Source organism: Diospyros lotus, chromosome 14, assembly GCF_014633365.1.
Source record: "Diospyros lotus cultivar Yz01 chromosome 14, ASM1463336v1, whole genome shotgun sequence".
Taxonomy (NCBI): Eukaryota; Viridiplantae; Streptophyta; class Magnoliopsida; order Ericales; family Ebenaceae; genus Diospyros; species Diospyros lotus.
The window spans coordinates 31,402,142-31,415,461 of record NC_068351.1 but is presented as its reverse complement, the minus strand read 5'-3'; the positions used below and the strand labels follow the sequence as shown (position 1 = coordinate 31,415,461).

Below are 13,320 nucleotides of genomic sequence, written 5' to 3'. Positions count from 1 at the left end.
AGGTTTGGATTGGAGCGTAAGCCTAACTTAGAGCTTTCATGTCACGCATGATAGTTACTAGAACTGGAAACGCTATCATACCCAAAGTCGGATGATTAATTTAGTTGTTTTGTGTATTAATTGCAATTGAATTTATGGTAATTGCTTCAATTAGAATCCCGCATATCATGTATGGTGATTGCTTAAACTAGAACTATTATCATCTCTAATTGCATTTAATAACAAACTCTCATATCTGAAATTAAATTAATGTTGCTAATCTTTTCTGCTAAAATTTGGGAATCAACGGGTTGGCACTGAAATTGTCTTAACTCAAGTACTATCCAATTTTATATTCTCACTTTAAGTATTTATTTCAATTACTGCCTTAATTTATTTTCTAGTATCTGTTGTTTAAAAAAACCATAAAAAACTTTGTTGCCAATTTGTCCAAATGCGTGTGTACTTGTGTGTGACATTCTTTTTATTTTGCCATAAATAAATCTCTCAGTGGACGACCTGGACTCATTCAGAAAATATAAATTTAAATTTGGACTACAACTGCACTCGTACACTGACGAGTATAAACTTCTCACCTAAATAAAGAAAAAAAATATAAAATTTTTATTGTGTTTTGTTTTGTGTTTTAATTGCAGGGTGGGAGTGCAGCCACTAGACCATGCTAGGCGGCAATTCAAGTTGTAGCTCCCTTTATCAGGAAATTCCCACCAAGCTTGGTTGGGACGTCTCTTTATTACGCGGATCGACCGCCACAATATATATAGCTTGCACACATATGCATTCTCATTTCCAAAATCACATGCAAACTATGCATTCCCATGATATTGTTGTCATTATCCCATTCAATGGTGTTTTTATGAAAGCATCTTCATCTAATATGTTTTAATTTAGGCATTTATTTCACCCAAGTCCCCTATACGCAAAACATAATAACAACTGCATAAGAATCGGCCAAGAATGTCTAGATATGTTTTGGAAACAAAAGAAGACCACTCAAAACTTATCCAAATAGGTTGAAATATAAACCAAAATGAATCTTATCGAGCCTATTTTACAATGCAAAATGAAGATCTCAAATCAGATATAACCACAGAAAGTTATACGCAAAAGTCGACTTCTACATCAAATTAGTCGACTCAATTGACAGCTTGACATACAGAGTCGACTTTCGCTCAAAAAAGTCAACTCTTGAGACCCAGAAATGAAAATGGAGGAACAAAATGCTCCCAACATCAACTAAAACTCACCATAACCCATCCAAACCCCCAAATACATCATTTCCATGAAAAGATGAGATACAAGAGGACCTTTTTTCAGCCATAACCTCAATTTACCAACATTCCACCAAAAATTATACAAAACACAATCAACCAGATTGTTATAAAACCCCAACCTTCCACAAAAACCCCAAAATTTCCAAAAAATACTCCGAAAATTTCATGATCCAAAGACCCCCAAAAGCCCCCGCGATCCTAAATTACATCCCCCAAAAGAAAATGGAAATAGATTCACAACAATATGAAGAAACAAGAAAAGGAACTTGCACTGTGACGACTTAGAATTTTCTTAATTTAAATTTACAACCAACTAATAACTCAAATACATGGGCTGGAATCTTGCCCCATAACTATACAATAACAAAAGCAATTTAAATATAAAAACACATCTCAAGGGGCATTTCTTTACATAATAAAACATCAATCAATCCAAAAACAACAAATACATTATCTGAGCCCTTGATTACAACTCATACCTCAAAGATCTTTTTAGTTGGGATTGCCCTATACACACAGCCACCTAAGATCGACACGCCAAATGGTCCTAATCATGACATCAACTCCCACACCTGGAATGATGTTCAAAATAAGGTGAGCCACAAGGCTCAGCAAGCATAATAGGAGAATAAAGAAAAGACTGGGGATAGACCTCCCATACTGGAATACATCCCACCAAATGTGGGTAAAACAAAAATAAAGCTGGAAATAAATCACACTCAGAATACGCCCTGTAATATAACAGTGATAAGGCTAGGAATAAATCTCACCCAGAATACACCCCATGAAGTGCAATGCCACATATGATAATGCCACACTATACCATGTAATAGGATATCTAGTGCTCAACATAAATATACCAATGCACATAAAAATCCTTGGGGCCCACATAAGAAATGCACATCTTGGCACCCAAGTCCCAACATACAAACCTGCTACAACCATGAGTGGCTGGCATAAGATACATGAGCTCGAGGCTCCCATAACACAATACACACGAGCTCGAGGCTCCCATCAGAACCACATTCCAAAGTTCTCAAGTCATGGCTATTTGGAGCCCAGCTCCCACTCATAGCTATCGATGGTCAACTCCATACCACAATCCATATCAAATTGTAACCATGCAATGTAACAAATAATAAATGCAATGGCTTTAGCAGCATTAACGTGATGTCAAGGCCCTTATAAGCCAAGCATTAGGCCATGCTACACCCACATAGATAGGATACTCTAAATGCATATGCTCACCTATAATACCCGAGTCGGCACTCAACAGGCCAACTGGGTTATGCCAATGCGCACACTTCCCAATACACACAAACATGATTTCTCATGAATGCAAGCCCAACCCCATGCACTGCAATGCCATGCAATATGTCACATAATGGCAGAGTCAATCGATAGTGATCAGGCACCAGTCGATAATTCGTGACTAGGATCAACCAATCGATAACCGTCCTTGGCCCGGTCGATGGTTCTCTCCAGTATCACCAAATGGTCAACAACTCACGCCTCCTGTCATCACGACTGGAACCTGCGATAAACCATAAACACAATCAAATCCTTTCAACCCTCTAGGAACTTAGTCCTAACTGGTTCGACATCATTCCCAAGGAATTAGGGGCGATACAAAACCCCGTAAACACTTACCAAATTAAACCTCGAAAGTCTCATATCTAGTTTAATTTAAATCAACTTACACAATTAATAATCATAACGCATATAAATAATTTTTGAAACCAAATCGGGATAAGGAAGGGGATGGAATTCATAAATCGAATGAGACTTGCAAAGGGAGTAAGGAGTTTTCCTTTCAACAGTGGATTCCAGTGCTTCTTTACTCACCACCGCTAAATTGATACACACTGCAAGATATTACAATTTTAGCATAAAATTACTTAAGTCGCCTTCTAAATTAAATTCCAACCATACAATATTCTTAATATAATTTTCCTGCTCACCTAGCTACTTCAGTCTTCAGTTATACTGAATTTATCTGTAATTTCTATTGAATTTTCTTCCATTTTCCTCACCTTTGTGCACTTCTTCTTCTTCACCAATTTTCTTCACTGTTGCTGCTCGAAACGCAGGTAAATTTAGAGGTGTCAAAAGGGCCAGCCCGGCCCGGCCCGAGTCGGCCCACAAGCTTTTTAAAAGGGCCGGGCCGACTCTTTTACTAAAATGGCCGAGCCGGGCCCGGGCCCTTTTGCCAAGGATAAGGCCCGGCTCAGCCCACGGCCCCTCTACAAGGGGGCCGGGCCAGGCCAGCCCGTGGGCTAGAGGGCCGGGCCAGGCCCTTAGCCCACAGGGCCTAGTAGGCCGGGCCAGGCCCTTAGCCCACAGGGCCTAGTAGGCCGGGCCCGACCCTTTTTTTTTAAATATTTTGTTTTAAAAATAATACATATAATATATACATATATAAATATCAAAATAATACAAATATAAAAATCAATTTTTTTCTTTTTAAAATTTTTTTCATCTTAATTCTTAAGTTTTAAATATTATTTCATCATGTTATATTTCAAAATTCTATATGCCTTATAAATTTTCTTGTGAATTGATATGAAAAATAATGTACATATAAAAAGGAGAATGTTTATTTATAATATAAATATATAAAAAATTTAACTTAAAAATTTTAAATAAATTGATGGTTATTATTTATATATATTACGAAATTAATTTTTTTAGTATCTAATATTAATAATTATTAAAGAATAACAAAATAAAAAAAAAATGAGTAAAGGGCCTAACTGACTGGCCCATAAGAGCCCGACCCAAAAAGGCCCAACGGGCCACGGGCTAGGCCCTTAGACGGGCTGGGCCGTGGGCCCAATTTCTTTGGCCTGGCCCGGCCCCCCTATGTGGCCGGGCTTGGCCCGGCCCCTTTTGAATAGTAACGGGTCGGGCCAAAGCCCGGCCCGTCCCAGGCTGGGTTGGGCGGCCTGCGGACCGCCCGGCCCTTTTGACACCTCTAGGTAAATTGAAGGCTAAAAAAGGGCAAAAAAAGGAGCCACCAGAAGCTGTCACGTGGCAGCTAGTGCACCACTGCCTCTAGCCTCAAAACGACGTCGTTTTAGATAAGGAAAAACCTCTCCAGCGCGCATAAGCCTAAGCCTTGAACCCACAACCCCAAGGCTACCCCCTTGCGTGCCCGACCGCATGTGCTACCAGCTTCCTCAATCACAATATCCACCTAGATAATTTTAAAGTAATCCCAATATAGTTTTCAAAAATTACATTTAGACCCCACTACTTTCAAAAATTATCACATGCACCCCCCTTATTAATAACTCTCATACGCTAAAATTTTTAATAATTACTTGTCCATTTCTTCAACACATAATAATTAATATTTTCCTTAAACCCACAAATATTCAATATTCACCTTAAATACAATAATTATTTCTTCCACCAAATTATTAAAATCCACACAATTCCAATAAATCACAAATCACTATAAATAGAAAAATTAATAATTATTAACTATTCCCAAATTATTGGGATGTTACATGCACAACAAAATGAAAACAAGTGCAAACGAGAACTTGTCTTCAAATTTTTGGATGATTAAGATGAAGACCAAAGTTGCTAGAGCCACCAACTTTACTTCCAAAAGCCTCAAATTCAAGAAAAGAAATAGAGATAAGAAGAAGAAGAAGGCAAAGAGGAGAAAAAGAAATGAGAGTCGAGAAGAGAGAAATTTTTTTCCCTTTTTCTCATATATATATATACATATATATTCTTTTTTTTCTTTTTTATTTTCATTTTCTTTTTCTTTTTCTTTTTCCAATTCCCAAATTACCCTTTTACAATTTCATTTATACCCTCTTAAAACTTTAACTTTTCAACTCCTTTCCGCTTAACTTTTTCACTCCTTTCCATTTGACTTTTCAAAGCTTCATTGATTTTGAAATTTCAACAATAATACACACTTATAATTTTTCAACAATTCACTTTTACATAGTTGCTTAGAATTTCAACCTCTTGCCTTCTCACACACAAAAATCCCATTCATTTTAAGCATTTCAAGCTCATTAAAATAATTCCAACATTTAGCTCAAATATTGCCAAATACAACACACATAATATAGGGCCACATTTCCTAGACCCATTTATGGGCCATTATAATTTTGCCTTTCAAAATATTTTGCTTCATTTATCCAATGGTCTAAAATCAATTTGTAAAAATGATTTAAGAGATTCTTTTAAATCTTAGTACTTATTTTTGTAAATCTCCATACATGTAATTAATTTAGTTTTTATTTTCACAAAGTAGTACTTGATATTGAAGTTGATTTTTGTTGAAAAATCATATACTTGACTTAAGATATAAATCATTTGTTTTTCATCATCAAAACTAACACAAGAATAAAATATCATTATGTAGTGTGTTTGTGCTCATGCAAAGCAGTATAACACAGGGATATATAAAACAATTTATATATGAATGAAATTTGGGGTTCTCCAAGGGAATGTTGTACTTGATAGAAGTAAACTTTACTTGTGATGCAAAGTAATATATTTCAACAATAACCTTTCAAATTTCTTAATGAATATACTCCGTCATGCTCATTGGACTATACCATCCTTGTGAAGAAAGATGTTAAAACAAGAAACATCAACAGAAAAACTTTGAATTATTTTTCCCTTGAAAATAAATTTTTCTGAAGGTCAGCCCATTGTCAATATTCTCAATTGTTTCAAAAGTAACCTTTTCAAAACACACCTGTCGCAGTCCATCGCATAATCGGTTAACAACTCAATTTACTCTGGCTTAGAAGAAACACAACTTCAATATAAGCATTCATAGGGATATTGAAAAATCTTTTTCATCTTTAAAATATTTCTATCAAAGTTGTTTTTCTCATTCAAGACATCCATCTCGAAGTGTTGTTCGAATAACGATGTTCACACTTATAGTATAGTAATCTCCAGAGCATCTAAAGGTAATATATATTCAGAGAAAATTTGAAATTTATTCAAGAAATAAAAACTTACATACTTGAGCTTGTAGTTTACAATCCCATCTCAGCTCTCGTTGGAGCCCCTAAGGGACTACTCACTCATACTTTGTTTGTGCACCAAGAGGTTTCTTAATGCTTCTAATATCTCCCGATACCAAATTGACTGACTCACTTCCCCTTATATAAAGGAGAAGGCCTTCTGCTTTGCTTAGATGCTAAGCATGGCATCTTTGCTTTAGCAAAAGGTGACCCAACAAACTAAAGCATCACAGCACATGTTCGGCTGCCTTTAGGACCGGACTAGTCAATGCTGACTCAAAAGACTACAAAGTACAAGAGCCATCAAAGTGAAAGGGCCCCGTAAAACTTGATGCTTGCTGGCATCTTACATAGTGGAGACTACGTTATTGTCCTTTGTGGACCCTAGTCTTCATGTGCTTCCTCATTTTTCGGTGGATGCTCTTCTTTTCCTTTGTCATCTTCTAACGGCTGGTTGGATACTTTGCTTGCTTCGGATGCTACATTGCTTTCATAAGCATCAGGGTCTTCAACTCGAAGATAGGGAATTTGCTTTTGCAGATAGCTATCATCTTCAAAAAGCTTGATGGCAAGGTGGCATCTATTGTGGATGTTTTCTGCCATACATGTGATCCTTTTGCAGTCTCTCCAGACATAATGTTGATTGAGATCGCTGATAACGTCTTCAAGAATCTGCAATTTGTTCGCTCGATCGAAGGCATTGTTACTCCCTGCTATAACACTTTTGATAGAGTATTGGGTTTTTACTCTAACATCCTGTTGCTCTCTTAGTATATGAATACTTGGAAAGATAGCTGGTTTGGATTCAAGGAAGTCATTGAATGTCTTCCAATTTTTGACTTGAAATCTCGGGGGTGCAGAGATTACTTCAATGCCAAAATGTCCTTGATTTTCCGTTTGACGGTAACTCTGAGTGGATACAAGAAATTCAATGAAATCTTTTAATGGGGGGATATCTTTTGCCATTTTTGAAGAATGTTCATCGAGGATGATGGAATTGATAAAACCTCCCTCGAATAATTCTAAGAAGATTTCAGAGCAAATTGATTTGGAGATTAAAATCTGACAATGATGGGTTATGCCATCCCAAATCTGACCATTTTCAGAAAATAATTTTGCAAAGTTTTCAGAAAAACACTCGGCTAACATTTCTGTCCAAGGTTTGCTATTGATGGAATTAAATAGTTGTGACCAACGGTTGTACCTCCAGAAGAATGAGGGTACTATTTTTTCTACGAAAATGTTATATCTAATCTCAACATCGGGAACAAACGAAGTGAGATCGATCTCTTCATTGTAGATTGTTTCTGAGAGTTCAAGAAAATATTCTCTCTTAGAAGCCAAGTTCTGGGCTTTGATAAGCTTGTTGAGTCTGTGAAATTCAGATTCAACTTCACGAACAGGGTTAGGTTGACCGGTACCTTGTCTAATGTGGTTGAAGACTTTGGTAAGGATACCTAGTTGTTCTATGGTCATGAGCCTTTGGGATGAAGGCTTCCATGGTTTGATCTTTTTAGGGCCAAGTCTTTGGTTTGACTCTTTTTCTTGATTAATAGGTTTTCGTGGGCGTAAGCACATTGGGTTGGCTTTTTCTATTTTTAGTGAGTGTTGGGCTTGTAACTCATCAATAGTAGTAAAAGACTTGGGCTCAAAAGCTTTGGGTTTTGGGCCTCCACTGGCTTTGTCCTGAGCAATGGGCTTCGGATTGTTGTTAACTAAAGCAGTAGGGTTTAGCCAGTTTTTACCTCCTTGAGGTTTGGTCATTTTGGCTTTTCCTTTGTTGTTGCCAGCTAGTGGAATTAGCTTGCTTGATGCTGCTATTGCATCTTTATAACTGTTTGGTGGGAAATAACCACCTAAAGCCTTTGGGCTTTTCTCAGGCTCATTAGACCTGATTTTGGGCTCACTAGCCTCTTTTGGTATAGAGTTGGAATCCATACCTTTACTTCGCTTGGCTCCTAGAATTTGAATTTTTGGCATAGCTATTTGCCTTTTCATTGCAAGGAGTTGAATCTCCTCATCAAAGGACTTATTGCTAGATGTTGATGCCATTGGAAATATTAACCTGCATCAAGAAACAAACTATGACTGTCTTGTTGGCTTTCCAAACTTTTGACATTGGATTGTTGTGGCATAATATCCACTTGTGCACATGTGTTCGTGCCCTTTTATTGTGTCTCTGAGAAGGCTAAGTTCCTTGTCAAGAGACTTGCAATAAAATTGTTAGTACCTGCAATATACTTTATAGACATGTATAACTACAAGAGATAAAATATGTATTTTGCCTTTGGCAAATTGCAATCGGATTTTTAACTTTTGTTGTTGAATATTGAATATTTAAAAAAATGATTTAGATTTTTTTTTATTTTGGGTTTAAGATGTTATGAAATGAATATTTAAAAAATGGTTTAGTTCTTGAAGGTGTTGAAGTCCCAACCAGAATTAATTTGGATCGACTAGAGCACCAACAGATCTTTCTTGGCTTTATGAGCCAATCAAAGATAAATCTAAAAGAACGACATGAGTAATAAACTCAAGCAAGCCTTATGAAAGCTTACCATGAAGGAAAGCAACAAACATAAGTCATATCAGTAGTATGACAAAATCACTTTTGAAGAAGTTGATAATGCTAGTAGTTACTCTTTAAGAGAATTACCAGAAAAGGTTTTATATGAAACCAATAAAATACACCGTCACAAGACTAAAAGAATATACTTAACTAAGACAAAAGACTGGCTTAGCTAACCTGATGTGTAGACCATTTCTAGCTTGTAGTTTGTATTCTAGTTTGCTTGCTTGGCCTACTTTGAGTGTTGGTTTTGCTTTTGGGATGTGAAATTCTACGTCCCATGTAACCTGTTCAACTAGGATTGCATGTGGAATGTCTATTACATTCATGTTTGAGTTTTTGATTATTATTGCTTGACCTTGTTTCAAGCGATTTGTATTAAATCCATCATAATAGTTACAATACGCATGTGGTGAATCAATCCATGACATATAAACCTTGATACTTGTAGAGACTTGTTTAGAGCCTTCTAAAAGATCTAAAGTTGGTTTAATATACACGGTTAACACTTGATCAATGTTTTCATTTGCTACTGAAAACAAATAATCTAAGTACAATACCGTGTGTACTACACCTGTCTAAAGGTTATTAGACCATAATCCAAGGATTGATTTAGCTTCATCTAGAATTCTTTCATCTCTAACTGCCATTTTGATTGGTATTTCTATACTTTCATTTCCTAACCATTTGACTATGATTTGAATGACAACGATATGGAAATAACCTAAGTTTTTCTTGAATTCATCTAATACATCTTCTTTTGTTATTGCATTAATAACCTGTGTATGGTCTTTTGTCTTGGCTAAGTATATTCTCTTAGTCTTGTGATGGTTGATTTTATTAGTTTCATATAAAATCTTTTCTAATAATTCTCTTAAAGAGTAATTTCTAGCATTATCAACTTCTTCAAAAGTGATTTTGTCATATAGGTGATATGACTTATGTTTGTTGCTTTCCTTCACGGTAAACTTTCTTAAGGCTTGCTTGAGTTTATTACTCATGTTTTTCTTTTAGATTTATCTTTGATTGGCTCATAAAGCCAAGAAAGATCTGTTGGTGCTCTAGTCCATCCAAATTCTGGTTGGGACTTCTTAACACCTTCAAGAACTAAATCATTTTTTTTTTAAATATTCATTTCATAACATCTTAAACCCAAAATAAAAAAAAAACTAAATCGATTTTTTTAAATATTCAATATTCAACAACAAAAATTAAAAATCCAACTCCAATTTGCCAAAGGCAAAATACATATTTTATCTCTTGTAGTTATATGTTTTTTTTTTAATATTTAATTTTTTTATTTTAATTACACTTTTAAATTATGTAATTTCGTATCAATTACACTACTAAACATTTGTTATTTCAATTAAATTCCTAAATTATACTTAACTTATTGTTCTCAACAAATTTATGAAAGTATGTATATGACCCAAAATCGCATAGTCTAATTAAAGTAATAAAAAGTTTAAGTGTCTAAATTTATAAAAAAGGTACAAATAAATGGACTAAAATATGTATTTGGGCTGCTGCAAATGAACATTTTTATTTTTTGGTTGCATGGTGCATATACAAATTTACGTATATATATAATTACCTGGATGAGCTCCATGAGGAAGTGGACGTCCTTGGTGTTGAGCTCAGCGGCGAGAGATAGTTGATGGCGTGATGCAGATACAGATTGGTCCCCCCGACCTTGAACGTCTTCCTTCAGAGTCCGGTCCGATCAGCACAGCAGCAGGTACGTTCAGGTTGCCTTGCTCTTGTTCTTGTGTTGCGTTCTAACTTCAAACTGCACTCTTGCTGGCTATTTGTACTCTAGTCCATGCGTACGGAGATGTCCGGGAAGACGATACATAATTACGGTTTTAGAATACAAACACTATCTTGCGTCCCAAGACTTGAGAGTGGGGAAAGAGAAAGGAAAGAGAGTGGAAAGCAAAAAAACAAGGAGACAAAGGTGGGGGCAAAGACCAAAGAGTCATCGCCGAAGTCCTCTTCCCCTTTCCAATTTTCCAGCCCAAAAAGGACCGGTGGTCCCTCGACACGTGGCAAAAACTGGTGCGTCCATTTAAAGGCTGCATTACGCGATCTGATTACTTCTTCATTGGGTTTCCTTAGCTCCCAAGTCAGTCCCAAGTACGGATGAACAACATTTTGTTTAAATCAAAATAATTGGATTGAAACTGTTAAAATTATTTATTTAATTTGATTCAAGGTATAGATTGATTGGATTCAATTTAGTTTTTAAGTTTAATAATTTTAGTTATTCTGATTTAATTTGATCCCCGTATTAAAAAAATTCAAAATAATCAAACTGATCAAAATATCAAAAAAGACATCATTTTTACCCTTCCCTTTTGTTTTTTTCTCTTTTTTTGTTTTTTAGTTTCTGCATTCAATTCAATTTTTTTTTTTTGATTTGTTGATTTGTTTTGTTTGAGCATTTATTTGATTAATTCAGTTTAATTTTTAATATGAATTTGATTTATTCAGTTTGAGTAATGCTTAACTAACCAAATTGGTCACACCTAAGCAGTAAATATAAAATAAGAAATGACGCCCCACCCTCTAAAGTTTGACTAAAAGACACAAATATGCTCCATTTTATTAAAATTGTCATAAGTTTCTCCCAATTTAATAAATTGTGTAAATTAAATATGTTCCTCCTAATTTTCTCTTCCCTTTCTTTCTCCTTTTTCTATATTTTAATTATTATAAAAATTATATCTTTTAATACAAAAATATTACAACAGAACAAAGTATGTGTGTATGTATCTATGTATTTATCAATTTAGTTCAAATTATAGATTGGTTAGATTTGATTTTTATGTTTTGACAAATTTGATTATTTTATTTTGATTCAATTTTTGTATTAAAATAAACCAAAATAATTAAACTGACTAAAATATCAAAAACAAAGTCATTTTTTACCCTTCTCGTTTGATTTTTTTTTTTTTTCATTTTCTGGTTATTTTATTTTTTTGTAATTTTTTGATTTATCAGGTTTAAACTTTTATTTGGTTGGCTTGATTCGATTTTTAACATAACTTTAATGAATTCGATTTGAGCAATATCAAACCGACCGAATTGCTCACCCTTAAACAATAAATATAAAATAAAAAATTACGCATCACCTTTTAAAATTTGACTAAAAGACACTAATATTCCCTATTTCATTAAAAATGACATAAGTTTCCCCATTTTAATAATATATGAAATGCCCGACACTTCGATACAGGCACACTACAATTTTAATAATTTAGTTAGATATTATTAAAATAAAAATAAACAAAAATTGAATGAAGAAAAGAAACTTTGTACCTAGATCTAAAATAGATCTAGGTCGAACAGATCTGCGTCTGTCCACATATAAATATATATATATAATATATATACATATATAAATATATGCACATGGCATGCCCTAGCCCAAGTCCTCCACATTCATGCTACTTGTTTAGTATAATATATAGTAAATATATATAAATATTATAATATAATATAATATTTAATATACTATTAATTATAGTAATTTTAATTTTATTATAATATTAAATATTTAAAATATTTATTATTTTTTATTTATATTGTAATATTAATTTTTATATTAACTTTATAATACCTTTTTTTCTTTTCTTTTTTATGTCCAAGTCTTAAAATTTATTTTCATTGTTGGATTCCTATAAAAAAGATTAAAATAAAATAAAATTTATATAAACACATATTTTAAGTAGAAATAATAACATAAAGTTAAGATAAAAATATGTATATAATTAAGTCTTATAAAAAAACTATCTTTTTCTGTCATTGATTTGTTTGAAATTAATTTTTATGAGAAATAACATTTTTTATAACAGGGATAATACGAAAAATATTTTATAACTTAAATGGAAATAATTAAGGGCTTAAATTAATACACTTTTTTAAAATATTATTTTTGTTAATAATCAAAACTTGATTAGAGATCAAATGGAACAAATTGGCTCCACATTCTCTCTATTTTTTATGAAGACAAAAACATGTATTTTGAAAAAAGATATTTAAATTAATTTAATTCCCCTCAATTTTGCAAAAAATTATCTCCTTTCATTTATACTTAAGAGTATAATACATAAAACAATTTGACAAAATTTGAAAAAATTAAAGGACCAAAAACTAAGGTTGCATTTTCTTTACTGTTTTCAAGTCACTTTTAGTTTTTTATTTTCTAAAGTAATGAAAATGTATTTTCTTTATTGTTTTTAAAAATATATTTTTGAAAACAAAAAAAATTATAAAGAAAACTCAAAATAACAAAAAGTTATTTTGAGTGTTTTTATTTAAAACAAACTCTAAACTCAAAACACATTTATTTATTTATATTTTATTATTATAATGAGAAAAAATATTACAAAATTCATTAATTATAAAATATATATATTTTTTAATAATATATTAACATTAAATATTTCTAATTTACTAAATAATCAAA

General features: G+C 33.3%; 1 protein-coding gene across 1 annotated transcript in view; it reads right to left on the bottom strand.

Annotated features, from left to right (window-relative positions):
• LOC127790096 (uncharacterized) overlaps positions 1–10,776 on the bottom strand; it is a 129,848-nt gene extending 119,072 nt beyond the window's left edge. The window contains exons 1-2 of the mRNA XM_052319384.1: positions 10,592–10,776; positions 10,444–10,554 (exon numbers count right to left, since the gene is read on the bottom strand). Of these exons, the coding sequence (XP_052175344.1) occupies positions 10,444–10,458 (15 nt within the window). The 5' untranslated portion in view covers positions 10,459–10,554; positions 10,592–10,776. The remainder of the gene's footprint in view (positions 1–10,443; positions 10,555–10,591) is intronic.
• Between the last annotated feature and the right edge of the window lie 2,544 nt (positions 10,777–13,320).